Source organism: Coniosporium apollinis (assembly GCF_000281105.1).
Source record: "Coniosporium apollinis CBS 100218 chromosome Unknown supercont1.51, whole genome shotgun sequence".
Classification (NCBI taxonomy): Eukaryota; Fungi; Ascomycota; class Dothideomycetes; genus Coniosporium; species Coniosporium apollinis.
The window spans coordinates 59,147-81,012 of NW_006913313.1; the positions used below are offsets into that span (position 1 = coordinate 59,147).

General features: G+C 53.7%; 8 protein-coding genes across 8 annotated transcripts; 5 read left to right on the forward strand and 3 right to left on the reverse strand.

The window, feature by feature from the left end:
* Positions 1–1,542: 1,542 nt before the first annotated feature.
* On the forward strand, positions 1,543–3,051 carry W97_08250 (uncharacterized protein; the record flags this gene model as incomplete). Its single annotated transcript, XM_007786119.1, has 3 exons — positions 1,543–1,803; positions 1,857–2,530; positions 2,574–3,051. 3 exons carry the CDS (start codon positions 1,543–1,545, stop codon positions 3,049–3,051), a joined length of 1,413 nt encoding a protein of 470 aa, XP_007784309.1.
* Positions 3,052–3,312: 261 nt separating this feature from the next.
* Positions 3,313–4,437, reverse strand: W97_08251 (uncharacterized protein; the record flags this gene model as incomplete). The annotated part of the gene is made up of 1 exon (XM_007786120.1): positions 3,313–4,437. The coding sequence occupies one exon, from the start codon at positions 4,435–4,437 to the stop codon at positions 3,313–3,315; it is 1,125 nt and encodes a 374-aa protein (XP_007784310.1).
* A 3,229-nt stretch (positions 4,438–7,666) lies between these two features.
* Positions 7,667–8,311, forward strand: W97_08252 (uncharacterized protein; the record flags this gene model as incomplete). The annotated part of the gene is made up of 1 exon (XM_007786121.1): positions 7,667–8,311. One exon carries the CDS (start codon positions 7,667–7,669, stop codon positions 8,309–8,311), a length of 645 nt encoding a protein of 214 aa, XP_007784311.1.
* Positions 8,312–8,924: 613 nt separating this feature from the next.
* W97_08253 (uncharacterized protein) lies at positions 8,925–9,758 on the forward strand (the record flags this gene model as incomplete). Its single annotated transcript, XM_007786122.1, has 2 exons — positions 8,925–8,969; positions 9,036–9,758. 2 exons carry the CDS (start codon positions 8,925–8,927, stop codon positions 9,756–9,758), a joined length of 768 nt encoding a protein of 255 aa, XP_007784312.1.
* A 739-nt stretch (positions 9,759–10,497) lies between these two features.
* On the forward strand, positions 10,498–12,399 carry W97_08254 (uncharacterized protein; the record flags this gene model as incomplete). The annotated part of the gene is made up of 3 exons (XM_007786123.1): positions 10,498–11,593; positions 11,661–12,313; positions 12,370–12,399. The coding sequence occupies 3 exons, from the start codon at positions 10,498–10,500 to the stop codon at positions 12,397–12,399; spliced, it is 1,779 nt and encodes a 592-aa protein (XP_007784313.1).
* Positions 12,400–12,755: 356 nt separating this feature from the next.
* W97_08255 (uncharacterized protein) lies at positions 12,756–13,156 on the reverse strand (the record flags this gene model as incomplete). The annotated part of the gene is made up of 2 exons (XM_007786124.1): positions 12,756–12,879; positions 12,954–13,156. 2 exons carry the CDS (start codon positions 13,154–13,156, stop codon positions 12,756–12,758), a joined length of 327 nt encoding a protein of 108 aa, XP_007784314.1.
* Positions 13,157–14,081: 925 nt separating this feature from the next.
* W97_08256 (uncharacterized protein) lies at positions 14,082–15,080 on the forward strand (the record flags this gene model as incomplete). The annotated part of the gene is made up of 1 exon (XM_007786125.1): positions 14,082–15,080. The coding sequence occupies one exon, from the start codon at positions 14,082–14,084 to the stop codon at positions 15,078–15,080; it is 999 nt and encodes a 332-aa protein (XP_007784315.1).
* A 344-nt stretch (positions 15,081–15,424) lies between these two features.
* Positions 15,425–16,121, reverse strand: W97_08257 (uncharacterized protein; the record flags this gene model as incomplete). The annotated part of the gene is made up of 2 exons (XM_007786126.1): positions 15,425–15,986; positions 16,048–16,121. 2 exons carry the CDS (start codon positions 16,119–16,121, stop codon positions 15,425–15,427), a joined length of 636 nt encoding a protein of 211 aa, XP_007784316.1.
* Positions 16,122–21,866: the final 5,745 nt, after the last annotated feature.

Here is a 21,866-nt window from a genome sequence, read left to right on the forward strand (position 1 = left end):
TGCCCCATTAGAATTTTAGAAACTGCATAGACTAGTTACATAACCAGCGTCGTACCGCATTCCGCCTTTTGTCTTCTCATCTTATCTGAAGTTCTTCAACATTTACACTTCTTTCCTCATTCCGAATCTTAGCATAGAATCTCAGCCACCAGCAACTCCAACGACCGCATCATCCACACATAATAAGACAGTCTTTCCTTGGCCTGCTTGGCTGCCCATTCTACACTTACTTTTCTTAGATATCCTCCAATGGAGATTGTTACCACCCTCTAAGTTTAGTACCGCATTATGACAAGCATCTCCTAGTAGGAAACGCCGACTGCCGCTACGAGTCTATCAGGACGTTCCTTTATTGCGATGAATAGCGGAGAAACAAGTGCGGGTACTAGCGGTATACTCAAACTCTACTCTCCTGCGAAAAGCCAGCTGAGATCAGATAGCACCAATTAAGATCGATATCAGCGACCCAGGCATCCAGTTCTTTGGCCTCGATGTTATCTGGCACGACATGTACGCCGAATCAGACTTCACCACTTGTCGGAAGTGGTGTCTCAAGGACGTTGACTGGGTATTGCTTTAAGTCGCTCGCCATGTGGAACAGGGCCTTTATCGTATCGTCAGCATCAGTGCTTCCAAACATTCATTTGTTATTGTTTGTGCGTCGGAGAAGCAGTGGGAGGATATGCGTGATCACTTGTTGTCCGTTGGTCGAGTATATGATGATCTTATAGCTGTAGTCATTTGTTGAGGCTGCAACTCTTCTGAATCGACTATTTCACCAAGATAGAATCATAGAAAAGATATTGAACAAGCGTGCACGATATAGCCTACTTCACTTTCTATGGTATAGCATTCTATACCTTCTTTCTATATAACAATAGTAGCCCTCAGTTAAAGTGAAAAGCTATGCCACACCATCACGACTACAGTAACAGCGTTTGAGTGAATATATATACTATAATTACAAACACCCAGACGGCTGACATGCTGGATTGGGACGACTATCGGAGAAGGTCAAAACATCGGCGGTATGAGAAGGACAACCGGCACTCAGTGCATCAACCATCAGTTGAAGGCCTTATCCTCGAACACAATAGTGGAGCTAAGTTAGAGGGCTATGAAGAAGGCGGCACATGTACTCTCATTAATGTGTCCACAGCCATAACCGGAGGTGGAACAGTCATAATGGATTTTCTGTAAACACGGTGGACTTGTAGTCCGGCGATTTGTGTCATTCGCATGCCGTGCGCGGCCATTTTGCCCGTCCCGCTTTCCGCACGCAGATCGACTTGGCAAGATCTCAACTCGTCCCTGCACTGGGCCGAAGCGCAAGCCAAGGGTCTCGACATTTGTCAAACTGGGAACCGCGCTGAACGGAGGCCCTCCGCGGAGGAAGTGTGCTCTATGATGCAACGAGGTGGCCTTGGCCCTTGGTACGGCCTGGTCTGTGCCCAACCGATGGTTTACTCGTTCGAGGAGAGGTTCTGTCTCTGCTGGTTGCGTTTACGGACGGTATCAAATACTCGTTAGCCGCTGCGCAACATGGTGGGCGGCCGTCGACAACAACTCAATTCCCTCAGCACAAATGGCAACAAGGACAACAGCGGGCATCATGGAAGAAACCTCCATAAGAACGGGTGGTATCGCGATGATATCGAGACGGGCACGCGATCGCCTGGGCAGAGATTCAGAGATATGGTCAACCAGACTATAGTCAAGAACCGATCCAACGAGCTGAAGCGGAAGCTCTTAGACGGCATCGATCGAGATGCCCTCGAGAGGTTTCGGAAGAGCGACAAGGAGGTGCCCAATCCTTGAGTATGAGATTCTAGTAGTATATCCTAACCCTCCATCAGCTGAAAGAAATAAGCAACAAGAAAGTCCGCGCCTTTTACGAGTCCCAAAACGAGCGTCTCGACGACATGCTCAAGGTCGACACCGTCGTGATGGCAATCGCCGACGACGTGCTCGAAAGCATGAACCCACAAGACCTCGACAACGACGGGGTCGCCGAAAGCGGCGGGCCCCTTCGCAGCACCGGCGGAAACATCGAGCCCTTCCTCCCCGACGACGAGCGCGAGAAACGGCGGAAAGCGCGGCGGAATGCTAAGTGGGCCATCAACATTAATGTCGTTGCGAATATCCTCCTCCTGGCCGCGAAGTGTGCCGCAGCGGGCTACTCCTCCTCGCTGTCCCTCATCGCCTCGCTCGCCGACTCGGCCCTCGATCTCCTCTGCACGCTGATTGTGTGGTCCACGAACAAGCTCGTCCAGTGGCGTCTGGCGCGCCTGAAAGCCAAGTTCCCCGTCGGCCGCAAGCGCCTCGAGCCCCTGGGCATCCTCGTCTTCTCCATCATCATGATCGTCTCCTTCCTCCAGATCCTGAAAGAGTCGGTCGAGAAATTGCTACCGGGCGAGGGAGAAGCAGCGCCCCTCCCCGCCGTCGCGATTGGCGCCCTGGCGGCGACCGTGGGTATCAAAGGCTTCATCTGGATCGGGTGTGCGCGGATAAAGACGACGCAGATCCAGGCGTTGGCGCAAGGCAAGCCTTCTACCTCTCTCATCGTCCCCCAGATCTTCACGTGCTGACCCCAACGCGTCAGACTGTAAAACCGACGTCGTCTTCAACACCCTCTCCCTAGCCTTCCCCCTAATTGGCCACCGCTTCAACATCTGGTGGCTCGACCCGCTCGGCGCCCTCCTCCTCTCGCTCTTCATAATCTACGACTGGGCCGACACTTTGCTCCAAAACGTGACGCGCCTTACTGGGGCCGCCGCCTCCCCGCGTCTACACAAGAAGCTGCTGTACTTAGCATGGCGCTTCGCGCCGGTTGTGGACGGCTACAAGGCTGTTACAGCGTACCATGCGGGGGATGGGGTGTGGGTCGAGATGGACATCATGTTGGATGAAAAGACGCCGTTGAGACGGGCGCATGATGTTGCGGAGACGCTGCAGTATTGTGCTGAGGGGCTTGAGGAGGTGGATAGGGCGTTTGTGGCTATGGATTATATGGTGCAGGGACCTACGGGGCATGCGGGTGAGGGAATGTGAGCAGGTGTGTAGATAAGAGGATAGAACGTAGAGTATTGAATGAACATTGACTCATTAATCGAAAATGGTCATGGCTTGGTGTTCATGACGAAGACCGTATATATATCACGTGACTTTGTGAAACCAGTGGACTTTGCCGAAACGTCTGTAAGGTCGACCTCTCCTAGGTTAGGATATATGTCTTGTGCCCTGCACTTGTAGATCGCGATATCCAGCCCGTATCCAAATATTCACAAGAAGAATAACCCCCCACCAGCCAGCTCAATAGCTGTCGAAAACCTGACCCAACGGAGTCATACCCGCCCCATTCGAGTTAACCAAAATGCCTTTCGAGTCCATGAAGTACGAATACCTCTGGACATAGCTCAGACTATCCAACCACGGCATGACCTGCTTCAAGAACTCAATCTTCTGCGCCTCGGTGCCGCTCGCGCCAAACTCTGTGATCCACAACGGCCGATTGCCTCCCGCCTTATACGCCTCCTGGATATGATTCTTGAAGTAGGCCACATTGGTCGCGGAGTCGTACCAGTGGATCGGGATGACATCGATCGTGCAGCCCGTGCACTGCGTGATGAACGTCTTCAGCCAGTTCAGCCCCATGGTCCCGCCGCCGTTCGTGACGGCCGGAGCGCCGAGCTTCGCTTTGCCGGCAAAGGGCTGCATGTGCTTCTTGTAGGCCGCGACGGCGTTGGCCATGGGCATGCACGACCCGCCGCCGCCACACTGGTCCGGCTCGTTGAAAGCGAGGAGCGTGTTGGCGCCCGCGGCAATGGCGGCGTTGGCGTTTGCGGCCCAGGGAGTTGTGTGGTCGGCTCGGTCACTCCAGAGCATGGGTATGAAGGTCAGGGCTTTGTTCTGGCCGGCGCCGGGCGCGGAAAACCAGTTGTAGGCCCAGGTGAGTTTGGACTTCGTGCCTGATGTAATGGAGGTGAGGGAGGCATCATTGTAGGCGAGGCCACGCTTGCCGCTTCCAGGGGCGGCGACGGTGGTTGGGGTGGGGGCGGAGGGCGAAGTCGCCTTCGGGGTGCCAGCGGCGTTGAACTTCGCGGCCCAGACGTTGCCATTCGCACTCGCTGTGCCGGCTGCGCTCTTCAGGTAGCAACCACCGTCCTTTGAAACCCAGGCGACGGCTTTGCAACCCTGCTTCGAGTCGCAGGCGGTAATGCAGGCGTCGAGGGAGCCGACCCAGACGGGATTACCGGGCATGTCGTTTCCGTAGTAGTCGGTGGAGCATTGTACGCGATAGCTTGTTCCCGTTGCTGGGACGGTGAAAAGAGAGTTGTTGGCGCCGGGACAGGAAACAGCTCTTGGTGCAAGTGAAATGGGTGAAGCGTTGGCAAGCAGCGCTAGGCTGGCCGTAAGAAGGAAGGACTGAAGGCCCATTGTGTTGGGCTAGACCGATGAACTGATGAAAAGAGTGTGGGTACAAATAATGTACTGAAAGGAATGACTGGCTAGCAGCGAAGGTAGTTGCACACAGAAAGACTCAGAGCAGGGCAACCGGCGGCATATGTATGCGCCTGTTTCTTCATCGCGGCTAAAAAGACTCACCACTTCAGGACCAGGCTAATGAATCTGATGCAGAGAAGGATCGCCAAACGCCTCGACTACCCCTTTGCTAATCTTCCACGGGTGGGTCCAGCGCTATCTGAAGCGGACAACGCCTCTCCCGCTGCCAGCGAGGAACTTTGTCAGGGTTTAAGGGGTAGGCGACATTAGCACGTCAGAGCCTCTTTGAGCGAGAACACATTCACAATAGCTCCCGGCTCTCAGGTCTGTCAGCAATCGATGTTTTTCTAGAATACGGAGATGACTTGCTTCTGTGGGCAAACTCATGAATGACTCGGTGCATGATTGAAGGGCGACATATAGAAGAAGCTGGCCCGAAACAGGGGAAGCGCTCCCGTTCCGCAGCGCCTGTGCTTAAGGCTGCATTGCTGCAGCCGAGCCCCGTCGATCACTGAAGATGCATGCGATGAGTTTCGCTGTGGCCGCTAGACAGGTGATAGTGACTTCGAACTCGCATAAGGCTGAAGAACGATGCAAAAACCCGCATAAACGCACACTGAAGACGGGACAATCAAAAAGGATGAACAAGAAGCAACGTTGGAAACTGCGCTTACCTATTTGGGTTACGTCGATTAGCCGAGCAGCTCCAATGCGGGTACCTGACTCAGGGGAATTGGTAACTCAACCAAGTTGACTGCGCGCTTTGCAAGCCATCTGCAGATGTCTTCTCCACTGCTAACGACGGCAGCGTCTCGTCAAGTCTAGCGTTGATTTCAAAGACCTACGACTTGACGACCTGGCACTTCGGCGGATAAGAACCCGAATAGCATAACGTAATTTAGAGTACCTATAGCACGATGATGAGTCCTTGCCTTCGACCTATGACTGCCTCTGCAATCGACATCTCGAGCAATATCATGGGTCTTGGATCGATGATTCCTCGTCAAACTTGCAGCAGATTAGGGAGGAGCTGTTGTCGGGTGCAAAGCTCAAGGTCACGTTTAGTACTCGTATGATTAGCATTGGAGAAGTGACTCTGGCGGTAAAGATACCACATGCTTGGTGTCGGGTGGAGGAATCAACATACCTTCTGTCATTATGCGATAGAAAGCGACTTAAACGTGTAGTCACACATGGCGCCTTAAGTTAATATACAGCCCGAGGCTACGGTACAACACTGCTTCGAGCTGCTCAAGTGTTGCGCATGAGAAGGGCTTAACGGCCTGCTGGCGCAAGAAGGCGTTTTCCCGTATCGTTTCAGGCGGAACCAAAACAACTGGCCTACGACGTAGCGGAATTAGTAGACCTCGAACTGGTGGTTGGAAAGAGGTTGTTTTGGGTCTATTCGCATGCAATCCCTGAGAGTATGTTGCCAGTTGATGTACGTCCAGCTTCTCCACGGCACAAGGGTAGCAGTTAGCAAGCACTTGCCTCCGCTCACAGCGTTCTGCTCGTATGCTGTATTGAAAGGTGAAGATGAAAGGTCCACTGGACAGTTCTTGCCTTCCCACTGCATCGGAACCTGGAGACTTTGTGAACCATCGCCGAAACGTATGACACTTCAACCCAGTTGAGTATGAATAGCGTGTATTGCCACGTGGCTAGTCTTGTCTGTGGTTGACCTACATAGGAGAGTAACGCAGCTCTGCCAGCGTTCACTCAAAAGGAAGAGAGGGAAAGAAACTGAGGTCCGAGGCATATTCAACTCACAAGATCGCTGGCCGATACCTTGCTGTTGTTTATGCTGTTAACTAGAAAGATAACGGGCTCAGGTACTTATCCAGGATGAGTGTACTAGAGACGGCTCTTGAGCTAATTAGGTAGTCAGGTAACACGCGTTGGATAGACAATGCAACGTAAAAACTGCGGAAGAGTTAATGAAGGCTGCCTTAGTCTATGGTCGTTAGGCTGGCGCTCGACCGACTTATCGGTCACGTACAAGAGCGTCTAGGTTGCAGCCAGCGTCCAACAGAGTGCTCTAAAGTCAGGTCGGGCTGTATGGGCGGCTCTTCAACCTCTGCTGGAAATGTACGAGGCTGAAGCTGACCAATATGGGTGGCAGATGAGCCTCCCACGTCGGGCGGGAAAAAAGCCTCGCCGCGCACGGCTATCCAGCCCTATTCCGCCATCAACTTTGGGAGGTAATCTACGATGAGTGAACGATAGAACAACAATCGTTGAATAAGCTAGCTATTCAGACGTGTTGTGGAGCATCACATCGATCGTAAAGGGAGCTTTGTTATTGATGAGGCCTTGCGTTTCTAGGTCCGCAGTGAGGCTTTTTTTCCGTCCGATGTGCCTCTTCGCTGCCTTGACTGCAGGTTACGATTTATGATGTCGTCATCGGAATTCGATGAGTAGCCAGTAAAATATTTGAAGGTCACCACACCAAGCAACCCCAGCTATCGAGCCCCCACTAATGGAGGCAGACACAGCTCGGCAACGCAGGACGAACACGCGCTCCGTTTCCTGGCCCGACGATGACGGCGTGAAATGCCCGGTCAGAACGCCGACAGCCCTTCCCGCGACAATATTTCTAGAATGGTTCTACCGAGCTTTTAGCGCCCATCACTCCGCATTCTTCCGATGGAATGCATCTTCGAACCAACGGGTGCTTGCGGGGATGCCCCATCAACGGCAGGCTGCTGGCCCCACCTCTGCAATGAACGCAATCCCGTCTGCCGCTGTTCGAACACCATTCCTTTTGGAAACACCACATGACGGAAGTGTTCCCCAACAGGAGGGCGACGGACCTTTGAACACCTTCAATTGGGCCTCGGGATGCCGGTGGACGAACATGGCGCTCCGACGGCGTTCGAGGGCCGACGTTTCGCCACAGCCAGGACAGGGCTGAATCTGGCCCTTACCGCGGCTTGGTTGCTCGGCCTTTCAACCCTGGTGCCATGGGCCGATGCCAGCGCTTCGGGTCCTCAGCCAGGTCAAGACACCACCCCAGAGACTGGTAGAGTATGGAGCCCTACGCAGCTCATTAGCGCAGCGTTCTCGACCGTCATAAGAACGTGCTGCGGCCCGCGCAGGATGGAACAGGTTACGCTGTCTGGTCCTCCTTTCCACCCTATCTGACTTCGACACACTCCCAACAATGTTTGCGGGCTTTACCTTCGAAGCTGCCTCCCGGCACCCGTCTACCATGCATGCACCTTCAATGTATACGGAGGCTCTGGTCTCCCCAACGTCATCGCCGTGTGCCTGGGCTGCTCCAAACCGACCGCACACTCCCGCGGCAGACTCGATGACGGATTTGGCGCAGAGGTTCAACCAGTACAGCCTTGGCTATAGCCAACGAGCCCAATTCGAACCGCCGACGCCGCCAGACGAGGAGGACCTCGAGATGGAGTTTCAGTATCCTTCGCAGTCTCAATCGCCAGTAGCCAGCAACTCCTCTCGTGATTCGATCCGCGCGCAAAGACAGCGACATACTCGGATGCAGTGCGACTCTCTCCACATCAGAAGCATTTCGTCGTTGGTGGAGAGAATGGTGGATGCCGGCGAGCAATGTCGCGTATGCTCAAGGTCCGGCTCAAGCGACGACGCAATCGACTCATCATCCGAAGAAGGCGACGACTCTGACGATGCCCGGACGCTCAGACGGGTGAGCACTTCAGCTGTGCCGTCGCATAGCTTAAAGTACAAGCGGTCCGGCGACCTCTTCAATACGCAGGCCGGCGTTGCGAAAGAGATCCGCTTTCGGAGAGACCGACCACGGAATCGTGCTGGCAGAAAGTAAGGGCATGTCAACGTCCAACTGTCGGCGGGAGCACAACGGCGTTTGGGGCATCTTGGTTTTTGGGGAGCATGCATAAAGATACCATGGGAGTGATGTATGCTGGCACAGCGTTAGCGCGGCGTTTTGTGTACGGGTTAGACGTAAGGCTGGGACAGCCGCTGGTAAGGCGACACGCGTCAAGCGGTGCTTCGCGAGACCACTATGGGCATTTGGTGGTGTTCGGCCTCGCTGGCTGAAGTCGAATAAGGTGTAGTGCATCTGGCACTGTACGGACATGGTGCAAATAGCCCGATACGAATCAACAGCATTAACTTTGTAGCGTATCTGCGATTTGCATGGACATCCTTCTTTTGAATGAGTTGGCGGACAACTGAAGTAAGAGATGCTTGCTGCACGTGACCGAAAACCTTCCGCTTAGCTCCCAGCGACTTGGAGCTATCCCAGCTCGTGTTGCAGGTACGCTTCAGTGCGTGAAGTCGTCGCTCTTCTATGCTGTCTCATGGCGAGCGCTCATCGAGCTGCAAATGCAGGCATGCAATTGGCTAACAGAGCGCTGCATCTCAAGATACATCCCCGCCCGGCCAATCTAACTGAGAGCCGAGAGGTACTCCGGATGTTACAGACGTTCGGCGATGTAGCGATGTTCAAGAGCCTCAAAGTCAGTAACAGAAGTCTTTACAATCATGCTTGCTGCGCAATCAACAGAGAGGCTTACCGTTACTAGTATGAGCAACCCAACCCTGCACCTAATACAGCGATAGCCATATTCTCGCACGCCGAATCAGCCACAAAGGTGCTGAAAGCTTCCCCGCTACGGTTCACCTTGGAGAGGGTCTCCGGCGAGGAGGCCGCGAGAGACCAGGATGACAATACACTGGAAGACAACGCAGATGATGCAGAGTTTGTGACGGGGCGTGGTTCCGGCAGAACAGATGCTGAAGAGCTGGTACGACCAAGCACGTTGCTACACAGCACCGCAGGAGATGGCAAGTGGGGCTCCTTTGGACAGAGCCAGTCGATATCGCTACTAGATGAACCTTCACTAGAGCCATCTTCCTCTGGTCCCTCCCACACAGTGGCGAACACCTCCAGTCCCCCCACGACCCATCCGAACTCAGCGGAGGAGCATATCCCTTCCGCAAAGGAGTTCAAGCTCATTGCTGACGTCTCAACGATGGACCACCAGAAATACTTGGAGCTGTCACCATACTATTACGGATTCCATATAAGGAAGAACCTGATCACGGATGACTTAGCAAAATCAGTGCCGCTGAGGGGCCTCAGTGAACACAATCCAAAGAACACCGAAGCACCGGTGCGAATAGTGCAGAGAAGAGCGGCAGATGTTGCGAATCGCAAGACGTTACGCCAGCTGTGGCAGATAGGCATGAAGAGGAAGGAGGAAGCACCGCATATTACCGAAGCCTACAAGAGTCCTTCCGTTTGAGGTATCCTCAAGTCGAGAGGAATACGTGTTCGCTTAGGGCTTGACCGCATATCGGAGTCCCATTCCATGTGCCGGCAACAAGTCGACAATTGTGCTACGGACTTCAGACAGGCCTGCAGGCCGAACGCCGTATTCATGCGATATTTGACTGGCCTGTGCCGAGTAGGCAAATTGTTCAATCTTGGTCTTGACAAACCCCAAGGACAGCAATAGTACATGGACGATGATCACGCGAGCCGGCCGCCGGCAGGTGTTGTTGTGTGGCTTTGTTGTATAGGGAATACCTTGCGTGGAATGCGGCTTTGCTCTGCTCGGCCTGCTTCATTCTGTAACTCAGCTCATGGGCGAGAATCATGCATTTGACAATGAGAATTATCGTACTACTCCTGCGCTGAATGCGACTAAGAGCTGGGCGGAAGATTGCACAAAGGCATTCGATAGATGCGATTGTCGGACGGCTTCATCAAAGGATCCCCTGCTTCCGGTCGTTGGACAGATGCTCGCGACCGCATCCAGCTCACTGCATCAACGTCAAAGACTCTTAGCTAGCAAGAAATCAGCGGCAGCCACTCTTCTCCTCTGGCTATACTCAAGACCGTCCTCGCACTTCGCAACTGGCGCTGCCCCGTATACGCCTACAAAAAAAACTGCCAGCTTTTGCATTGCGTTAATATTCGGTTTCCAATCCACAGCACCGTAGTTTAGCACCACGAGAATTTGCAGGGATCTCGCCTCGAAAATGGCCGTCACTAGAAGCATTACCACAAAGGATAGCTCTGCAGCTGTGACAGCCACCAGAGACACCGAGCCTGTGCAGACCATCACCGTCCAGCGCACCAAGAAGCGTACTAGGGCTGGAGCTGACGGCGAGATGAGCACGCAAGTAATCCGCGACGAAACCAGCAAGTTCGCGACATTCGGCACGCCTGGGAAGAAACAGAAGATAACCCAGTTCAACGACAAGATCGTAGGAGACAAGCGGCCCAGAGCACCTGGCGCGAAGAATCGCACCGTTCGGCCGGCCAGGGTGACTAGAGCCACGAGAGATGCAGATTTTGTCGGACCCAGCTTGCAGCTCATTGGAGATATTGTAAGCGCAGAAAAACGGGCGGCCAACATCGCTACGAAGCCTACGCCTCAGCAGTCCAGATCCAAAGCTGCTCCGACGCGCACCACCACACGAGGACCCCAGCAACAGCAACCAGATCCGATCCGGCTTGCGTGTCAGTCAGCTGAGGCGGAGAAAGCATACAAGCCGCCCGGTATGTCATCGGCGGAGATAAGCCGCAGGTGGAAACGGAGGGCGCCGCTTGTCGAAAAGCATTGGAAGATGGTAAACGGGTTCTCCGCCGATAGAAGCTCGGCCGGCCCAAAGCCATTTGTTGCTCCCAAACCTCCTACAGCCCGGGAGCCTTCCTTGGTCACAGATGCCCTGGGCTCTACATCCTTCGACGAAGAGCGGGGTGCCATTATCGCCGCTGATGATATCATAACAAAGCAATTGACAGATGTACGCTCGCGCACGCAGGACTTTGCCAAGACCTTCTTCATGTTCGACCTTCCGACGCAAACGATAGAGAAGCTTATTTCCACACTAAAGGATGTCATGACGCCAGAGCTCCAGAAGATCGTTGGCTGCATTGCTGTTGGCAGACCGGGAGGTTCCGCTGACTGGGCCGAGCTCTTCTCTGAGGCCGAATTGAGGATGGCTCTTGTTATGGGTGTCATTGGCACGGTGCTCAAAGAATACGTCTTTGCTGGCCCGCTGTTCGGCGCTCCTGAAAGGCAAATTGCGACATTGAAGAGATATGAGGTCGCAGCGAAAAATGGCAATGGTGAGGCTTCTCTCTATTCATCCTGGTCGGGTTGTCAAACACTCGCTAACCTGTACCGACCTAACAGGTTTTGATCGTGCTGAGGAACGAGCTGATGTCATAGACCACTCGCTGCCTGGTACTAAGCTTACAGAGTACTTCGTCTCTGATTCGAGCGACTTGGTCTTGCAGCTCGAGCAACTCCTCCTGCCCATTCTGATGCTGGACCAGAAGCTAGTCGATAAGCGCGGCTGCTGGAAGGATACCGGTGCCGCCACTAATTTCAGGACACACCTCTACCGGATCGTCACTACCGCCGCCTTCGTCAGCATCAAGATTCAGCGTGACCTGCACAAAATCTACCACTTCTCGTCCTCATTCAAGGACGACTCCTTCAACAGGGAGACTATGGATTGCTACAACCGCCAGACCATGATGAAGAAGAACCCGCATCAACAGGAGTACGATCCGGCCAACGGATTCACGGATGAATGGCTCAACGAGCATTCCAAAGACATCGTGCTTACTCGTATCTGCTGCTTTGACGCCTGTGTCGCCTACAGGCGCGGCGCTGCCGACAGGACTAAGGAGGATTCCAAGAGGGGCTTTACGAGCCGGAGACTGTTGCCCGCTCTTGTTGCCTGCAGATGGGGGCAGGCCAGATTCTCGTACAAGGGAGAAGAGGTTGGCAAGGGATATGTCGAGTTTGGAAATGTGATGGAGAAGAAGCCGGGGCTCTTGGTATGTTTCAGTACATCTGCGAGTTGGGATTTGACGGTCTGCTGACAAGCACACAGACACAAGCGCGGAATGTTTTCGGAATCTAGGCATTACGAGGTGGTGTTGGGTAGGGCAGACGCGGCGATAGTCATTGTGCTGTGAGACGATGGTGTCATACTCGTGGGAGCAGGGGCTTTCAGCATTGATCTGAATTTGCATAGTAGTACCTTATTCCATCCGGAAGTACTGTAGTGGTGAAATGATACTAGGTAGACAATACATTGCGGTGCTTTTTTAGACTTTTGGCAACAGGAACACGACCGTCGCTCATACGTAAAGTGTACTACTCGAAGAACCTCGCACAGGTTGGTATGGCTCCGGGCTCCCATCTCCACTTCATTCCCACTGCCGCCTTCATACACCTCCATCCTCTCGTCCCCCATCGCAATCCTCCGGTTTACGCTCAGACAGGAGTCGGAGTCGGAGCAGGCCTCGGCGTGGTCGTCGGAGCAGGTCCCGGATCAAAGTACGGTCCATTCGGGAACGGTCCGTAGCACTGGCACCACGCGGTGGCGTCACAGCGAGGACTAATCACAGCCTCCATTAGCATCGTTCTCCAATACTGCCCTCCACTGCCAGCGACAGGATGCGGTGATCTTACCATGGCACGATCCACGCCCCTTGGAAGCTAGTGCAGCCGCGGAAGTAGTGACATGCGCCACATGAGGAGGGCACGTAGTCGGGGTTGCAGGGCGCGGCTTGGCGGGCTGCGATGTCGGGTTCGGTGGCTGGAGCGGCGAAGGTGCCGGTGAGGGAGGTGAGGAGGGTGAGGGTGAGGGCGAAAAAGGGGGTGCGGACGTGCATTTTGGTGGGTTGATAGTTATTTGAGTAGGTGACAACGAATGAGATAGGGTAGATTGGAGTGGCTTGTGGTAAAGATTGCCGGATGAAGAGACTGCGGTTGATACCTGATGCTCTCATACGAAGAGAGCGAGTCCTGGACTTATAACTCGACGAGATTGCGACTGTTCAAAGCTTACACTCCGACTGTTCCTCCTTTCGGTTAACTGCTTTGAGTGCAGGCGGCCCAGCCGTTGGACACACGCGAGCAAACAGTAATTGGATGAAAAAAGTGCACATTTGTCCGTCGGAAGGTTATTAGGGTAAACATTATTCGGTAAATGGTGTTACTTTTGCATAGACATCCAACCAATGATCTGTACTTGTCCACATATGCCACTCACCCAAGGGATACATAGCCTTGGGGTAACGGTGCAGTTTCATGAAAGGAGATGTAAGGGAGACTGAGGTAACCCTTGAAGGTACAACAAATGGATAGAAAGAGCTCGATCGTGTCGATGCCAGCTTGAGGAAAGACTTGTCCGTATTAACAGCCTTCCAATGACTTTCCCCGGTAGGGAGCCCGCATGATCGCGGCGGATGTGTTTGCCATGCCCTCCGCTCATGGGCCACGGTAGCAGTTTCCGTACCAACTAAGGCTGTCAGGCCTATCACCCCTCCGCATTGGTGTGACCGCAACATCCGCGTCTTTTCTTCGTTTACATATATCAATTGAGGAGCCCATGGGTACCTACAGCGGAGATGCAACAGGCCTAAAGCTGGTGTCCCAAATAGGAGGCCTGAACGGGATCAACAGTTTCGCCGAGATTTCAGGCCCCCTCGGACCTCACCTCTGCCTATCCAGCCTCAGGCTTCTTTCGCCCCTCAAAATGGACAACCAAGAAGCGTTTGAGCAACGTGTGTCACCATCGGTGCCACAGAAGCGGACATGGCGCGCACAAGAGCAGCAGCAGCTAAGCTGACATCCACTGAACCCGTCAATGTGAACCAAGAGGTCGAGAGTCTAGCAACGGAAGAACACACTGAGGCGGAAGCATCGGAAAGCCCCATCCACAGCGAAGAAACGGAAAACATGCCGCCCAAAACCTTCAATGGCAAGCTGCAGCAGTTCGGGTTCACCTCCAGCACCAAGGCCTCCGTTGGGACAGCGGCTGTCGGGTCCCTTCCAGCAAAAGGCAGGCTGAAGCGCAAATTACCACTCAGAGAAGATGCCGACTTCGCAATTCGCTCCCCAAGCCCCTCCAAGAAGCGCCGCAGCCCGAGCAAGTACGCCCCACCCTCCAAGTACGCTCATCTTCCGCTCCTAACCGACATCCTTGAGCCCAACCTCATCGCGGTCTTTATCGGCAACAATCCCGGCATTCGCACTGCCACAGCCGGCCATGCTTACGCACACCCCTCGAACCTATTCTGGAGGCTGCTGCACTCGTCCGGCTGCACAGATCGGCGACTGAAGCCGGAAGAGGACGTCGACCTTCCTAGGCTGTACAGTCTGGGTAACACCAACATTGTGGAGCGGCCTACGAAGGATGCTGCGGAACTGTCGAAAGCCGAGATGGCTGCCGGCACGGCGGCGCTGGAGGAGAAGGTCAGGAGGTACAAGCCTGAAGCTGTGTGTATCGTGGGGAAGGGGATCTGGGAAGCTATTTGGAGATGGAGGTACGGGAAGAACCCCACGGCGGCGCAGTTCAAGTACGGGTGGCAGGATGAGAAGGAGAACATGGGCAAAAGTGAGGGCGAAGTCGAAGAGTTAGATGCTGAGGGCAAAGTCTGGCGCGGAGCTAAGGTGTTCGTGACTACGAGTACTAGTGGGCTGTCTGCTTCAACACGGCCGGCCGAGAAAGAGGCCATATGGAGGCCTTTTGGCGAGTGGGTTGAGAAACGGCGAGCCGAGCGTCTGACGTTACAAGCATCGAAAGCAGAGTGATGCGCGTCTAACGTATAAGATATGCTGTACGTTCTATGCGTTATGCAGCGTATACAGCTGGACATGCTTCAAGGACAAGACGCCAACTCGGAGATCCCATCTAACCGTACCAAAACGGAAGCAACGAAAGGAATCGAACAGAGCCATGCAAGCAGAATGAATCAGATCAACCGAGTCCAGCTGTCCCATTTGCCAATTTCAAAGTCTTCCAGTCACCAATACTATCATCATCAACTGGTCCAGAGTGCATGCTGTTGAAGTGACCAAAACCAGACAGCAGTGGTTTACTCGGACGAGTCGCGCTGCTTCTTGTCAGTGACATCCTACGGAACTGAACGCGATGGCTATCTTACGCGTCCAGGCTTCTTGGAACCACCTGCGTGCTTCCCCATTTTCTTCTCCATCAGCGCAGCAAACTTTTCTCTTTTCCGCGTCTTGGCGTTGGTCTTTGGCTCCTCTCTCGGAGCCTCTTCCGGGTCTGGAGACGGTGATCGTTCCTTGTACTTCCTCCCCAGCTTTGTACTTTGCTGGGGGGTAAGCTCTCTTGTCTTGACCGAGACGGGTGTCTTTGTCTTCGGCTCGGCCTCCTTTGACGGGTCGAGTCTCGTCTCCTCGTTATTCTTCTCGGCCGCATTCTCGTCGCCGTTCACCGGAGTATCGCTTCCAGATGGATCGCCTTCCTGAGTCTCGGTCGATCGCACCTTCATCCATGCGAACTTTTTCTCCAGTTCTTCGTAGTCTTCTCCAAAGAACTGAGCTTTGGCCCGGAGGTTAAACGCCTCACGGTACCGGTGCTTGACACAGCCCCATCTCGCGTTGAACCGCTTACGGCAGTCCTCCACTTCGCATAGCGCCAGATGCCCGTTGTACCAACAGGACTCTTTCTCGGCGCCCCGGCACTCATGGCTGTTGACCTGTCAGCAGGGGCAGTCTTGCCAGCAGTTGTTGAGAGAGTAGGGAAACGTACCAGTGGTGCGCTATCCCGCCCCGACCGCGTTGGTCTCCGTTCGGACCGCGCTCCTTGTCGTCGATGATCGGCATCTTGGCCCCTCTCCCGTAGCAATCGGTGCTTGCTTTGGACTGGGAAGGGTTGCCGGGGGATTTGAGAAGACTTTTTACGCGATTTCGAGGTTTGCTTCGCTTGAGACGAGCGATCCTTGAAATGCACGAAAACGGGATGAGAGGCGTAATGACACAGCAAGAAACGTCTATCGCAAGCGCAAGCAGAGTATCAAGACGTGTAGACAATCAAAGTGGCAGTGGAACAGCGGAGCGCAGCGAGGGTGTATTGGATGGAGATGTTTCAGGAGCAGTGTTTATGTTGGGGGGAGAGAGTGCACAGCAGGTTTTTGATTGCGCGTAATGTTACTGCCGAAGGTGAAGATATCATGCACACCCTGCATGTAGATTCACCAACAACAAGCGCGTCCTACTGAACCATCTGATTGATCCGGATTGTACTCGACTGTTGCCTGGGACAACTTCGCTTGGACTGCTTCACCGGCGGCTGAATGAGTCTCAAACACACGTGATGTGCTGTCGTCATGAGCGATGCCTATGGTCGGCGTGTAGCGTCATCCCTATTGTCGCTGTCAAGATGTGCATCAGTCGTCACTCAGCATAAAACTCTAGAGCCGTGTCTTATGCCAACTCTATCGGACTTTGTTTGCCGGGATCGAGGCAACGACAGGCCACTTACCAGCTAAACTACCACGAGCAACACTGCATCCCAACTTGCGTACGGCCGCAAAGGCGTTATGTGTTATCATCTGTTGCACCTCACGAAGCGAGAGTGGAGCAGCTGAGCGACTCCTCGAAGGTCGAGCGGTTCCTTCATGATCGAACAAAGCCCCAAATCTATAGACGATTACGCATTATCCTATACAATGTACAGTCTTGTGTGCAGGTCTATCATACTTGCAAAGCCTCGTACAGATCGAGAAACACACCGTCTTATATGTTGAGGTCCATATTGCTTGGTAAAATATCAAGCAGGTTTGGTAACTGCTGACTGCAAACAGTTTGGACCACGACCACTGCAGGATCTACTTTCTACCAGACCCTCTTACGAAGTTGCCTGTTCACATTGTGCTAATGAACATGCCAGCATCCAATACTTTCGGCCACAGCGGGGCGTCCCAACGCCTTGCTCCCTCCTGATGCAAGCACCGAGGACCAGTACTCGTGCTGCTGGTATTCGTTTCCTTGAAGTCGTGGCGGCAGGCCTACCGTTCGCAATTCGCAGCGCACCCTCGAGGCTCCGGCAGCTCTGAACAATGAATGCCTTTGTTTTGCAAGACGACCGAATATCGCGTCTACATGAATGACTCGCAGGTTCCGTTGTACCCCAATGGACGAAGTTGAAGAGCGTGAGCCGCAGGGTCCAGATTAGTCAGTGCGGTGGAACCTCCGTTGGCCCTGCCTTCCTTCTCCCTCCGTCCTATTTAGTATCTGCCAGTGTGTTTTATGGTTCATCGTAGGCAGAATGGGTAGCAACACGATGGATGAGCATCTCGGAGCTGTAGAACAACGCACTTCAAGCGGGAAGACTCCCATCGCGGGCTCCTCACCACTTTCGCAGTATGACGTACAATAGGCCGTTCCTTCGAAACCTACGGCACTCGCAGAATCGCATTACCTTTCAGCGGCCATCGAGACGCGCTATTTCGTTGCTATGTGGATAAGAATTCTTTGCCGCCCAAGAGCGATCAAACCTCCCATCTGGAGAACCACCTTGCTCTAATCACACGTACGCTGATCAAACGCTTGGCAACTCACGGATGGTGTCAATGTTTCTAGTTCTGGTTGTTGTGATCGGGTTAAGCCCGAAACGGCATTGGACGCAGACACACATCGAAGCTCCTTTGTCTTCCATCTGCAAGATAGATCACCTCGCACCGGCCTTTCACCTCACAGGGACTACTACACGGACAGGACTCAAGATCGAAGTGACAATCCGCCGGACAACCGTGCCAGCGGCGTAGAAAAGTCATTGACATCGCGCTTGAATGCCTCGCCTCACTCAATGACGGGCAATCAGACCGCAATACAGCAGAACAATACGTCCTCGCCTACCCGGACTCCGGCCACCCGAATACATTGGTCGACTCCACGGAAACGTCACCGCGTTCATCGACGGGCAAGGCGTCGCTACCTATTCCAAGTACTTGGTTGGACTGCCGTTCCTGTCTGGCTGTGGCAGGATTGGGCTCACGACTATGAGCGGCCGTACGACGAGATCTCATCGTCGCCGGAAGAGCTCGAGCGCTACCGAGACATTACGCTGCAGCGATGTGGGAAGGTTTCAGCAGCCGTGCAGTCAGCAAATACACCGAGATGGCGTCGATCTTCTGTGCATACACCTCGGAACGCATAAAAGTGATGTTGCTGCACATGTGGCGAATCTTATCGTCCAAGCGGTGCTCTCCCCAGGTCGTCGTCTGCTGATCCCGTCTATCGGTTAGGAGCGGCCCGAGGGTAGGACTTGGGGATGATGTATTGTTGTATCAAATCAAGAAGCATTATGCGTAGATGAAGGCGCCGCGGATGTTTGGATTGCAGATTGTTGGGACCGAGTGAACACATAGGGGTTACGTGTCTATCTTTCAATACATCGCCCGAAAGAACTCGGCTGGCTAACGGGACGCTTGTAGACTTAGAGTGGGTGGCAGCTGTCGTGATGCTCGCCCAAGGGGGCTTGGAAATCAGTACAACCAACTCACTCAAAGGATGGCAGTACTGATTGAAGACCAGATGCATGTTGATGATAATAGCACACGCCGTCATGACATCTGGTCTGATTAAAGAGGCTGCGGCTGCCTTACATAGCGCGTGTCCACTCGCGATTCGGAAAACGTTGACATCATAAAACATCCAACTCCCTCCGCTAGTCCAAGTGCCAATCATCATCAACAGGGTATACTCAAGCGAACCAAGCGCCATCATCCCGCAAACCAAACTCCGTCCGTCGTCCTGGCACCACCATGCAGCCGTTAGCTCTCCTGTTTGTGCACATTCCGCATGTGCCTCCGCTTGTTGTCCGGCCGAGTGAAACTCTGCTGAGAATACTTGCATTCAGGCACAGAACAATAAATCCCTTCGGGACTCCGAGTACTCGAATCGCCGTCGCTTCTCGTCAAGGCTCTATCGGCTCCTGAACTTACTGCGGCATCCATCTGTTCCTCCTTGTGCTTCGTGGTCCTCTCCTCATGGCGGCGGGCATCCTTTTTCAAGGTGAACATCTCCTCACAGTGTGCATACCTGCACTTGAAGCGTTTGCCGTATTTCTTTCTGTGCCGGCTGCCAGGACCGAAAACACACCGGTTAGCTTGCGGAAACCAAACCATACCACGGAGCGGCTCCCGACCAACGGACCAAAGAAACGGGGTAGAACGGGACCTACGTGGGACGGTGTCGCTCAGAGGTAGCATCACTGGTTTCGTTCTGGGACCCGGACAGTTGCGGTTCCCGTTGCGGCGGAGAGGCATCCGGTGTAAGCCCCGGCATGGGGATTGAGTGATCATGAAAAGACGGAAACAGCAAACCGGGATGGAATTGGGGCAATGGCACTTGCTCAATAGCCGGATAAGCATCCGGCAGAATCTCCAGCGAGTAAACGGAACAATTCCGAGAAGATGAAACCGGAGATCCAGGATCATGAGACGCATTGAGATGATATGGAGTATGGCCCTCAACTAAACCTGGCCTTGGTGGATGCCTTGTTGAACAGTTGTAGTAGGGGTGTTGCTGCCTCTGCATCGATAAACACTGCTCGAGAGGAATATGAAATGCTGGATTGGCCACCTGTTCGAAACTCCGTGGATACTCGACTCTATCCAGGTTGGCTTCTACGCTAGGTTCATGGCGGAGAAAGTTGTTGGATGACTCGGGGTCTGGTCGATAACCCCTGGGATAGTAAGGAAGCGGCGTACGGCCAAAGACTTCCGTGGAGGAGGAGGAGCGGTGGCCGGCATGCAAATTCGCCGTTTCGGAGATGCATTGCTCACCTGGGATCTGTTGCTCCTGCTAGTCTGGTTAGTTTCCGTCGAGGCCTCGAAGAGGATGCGCAGCGGGGTACCTCGCATCCGACCAAATACACGTCCAGCGGCAGTTGAATGGTTTGCGGCTCCGATGTTAACCACGGTGATAGTAGATCCGACACACCGTCCAGCGTCTGGTGCGAGAATCGATCATCAAATTGGTACAGCGAAGGTGGTGTTCTTGGATCAATAGCCGGCTCAAGCTCCAACCAGTCCTCCGGAACGGATGCTGGCAGCGCCAGACTCTTCATATCTATGATGCCCTTGGCGGTACTGAAAGACAAAAATCAAAGAAAGTGGCGTGCAAGCGGATGTTGACACGCAGAGCGCAACCAGGGTGAGTGCACCTGGGATCAAGTCTGTGGAAGACTACCTATACCTTCAAGGAAGCTTGCTTCGGCTCGGTTGGATAATCCCCACTGGTCAAAAGCCTGGCTGGACCAATTCGCAGATGACCAGGTTGACTAGGCAGTATGCTCCTACTGGTGGCTGCGTAGGAGGTGTTGAAGGTTTTGAGAAGAGCACAGACTGAGATGAGATGAGGTGCAAGAAGACAACTTCGTGCACAACAGACGGTCCAAAGTGGAGTCCAAAGACCGTAGTGTGGAATCCTCCGGTATATCTGGTGGCCAAAGTCCAAGCTAGGGTCCAATAGGCAATCCCGGAGTCCTACGGCTTGGTAGGATAACAAACTCCACCTTGTGGAATCAGCCTTTGGATCTCTCGTGTCTTACGATCATCTGGTGTCTGAGGAACAGTCCTATCAATCAGACAGTATCATAGAGCTGCGGAGGCCTCGCGCCAGTACCCCTGGACAAGCCTCTGCCCGTGCCGGTGCTGCGTGATCCTGTATTTGTATATACAAGAGTGAGTTTACCGTCACCGTAAGCACAAATGGAGGCTGCTGTTGAGCTACTTAATGTCGTATGAGAAGCGGGTCGGGTGGCTGTGCTCGAGTTTCGTGCGACTATCATACGATCGAGTATGAACGTTCACAGACACTCATAAATTGACGCAGTAGATGTCAGCAGAGAGAAGGTGTCTAATTGACCAATCAGCTTGATATATTCGCGAACAGTAATGAACGAAGGAATTACACCATACAGATACGCCGTCTTCTCGGTTGTGGCTGAGATGGATGAAGGTCCAAACAGATGAAAGAGGGCGATGCGCTGGTCTTATACAGCAGTGCGTCCAGCGGCCCACACCTGCATGGAGGAAGCCACGCGTGACTTAGCGCCCAACCACATCGCAAGGAACGCGCCATAAAGGCTGGCCTCTGAGGCCTCTTACGCCGAAAACCCAAGATCGAAGCTCCGGCTCGTATCGCGCAATGCTGTGTATGCGTTCCTGTGGTGGCAGTGCGATTGAGCGGCCACCCACAGCGGTCCGAGGTCAGCGGACTGAGGCAGACTGAGATGAACGTGAGCATTGCGGCTCTGCACACGTGGTATGGCGCCCTGAGGAGAGGGACTTCCGTCGTTCCAGCCTGCCAGCCCTCTCTCAGTTGCAAGCAACATACCAAGGAATCGTGGGACGCTTTGCACAGACTTTCACCAAAAAGTGTCTCACGACTTCTGGAATGCTGCTTGGCCGGCAATCGCAATGGTGCACAGAAAGGGGGGAAGAGGTGCGTGGATGCGTTGACCTGGCAGAGTCATGCAGCAGATTGCCTTACAGTCTCTAGTTGAGGTTCGAATATCTGCTTTAAAAAATGTATACGGTTCTCACTTCAAGATTTCACGGG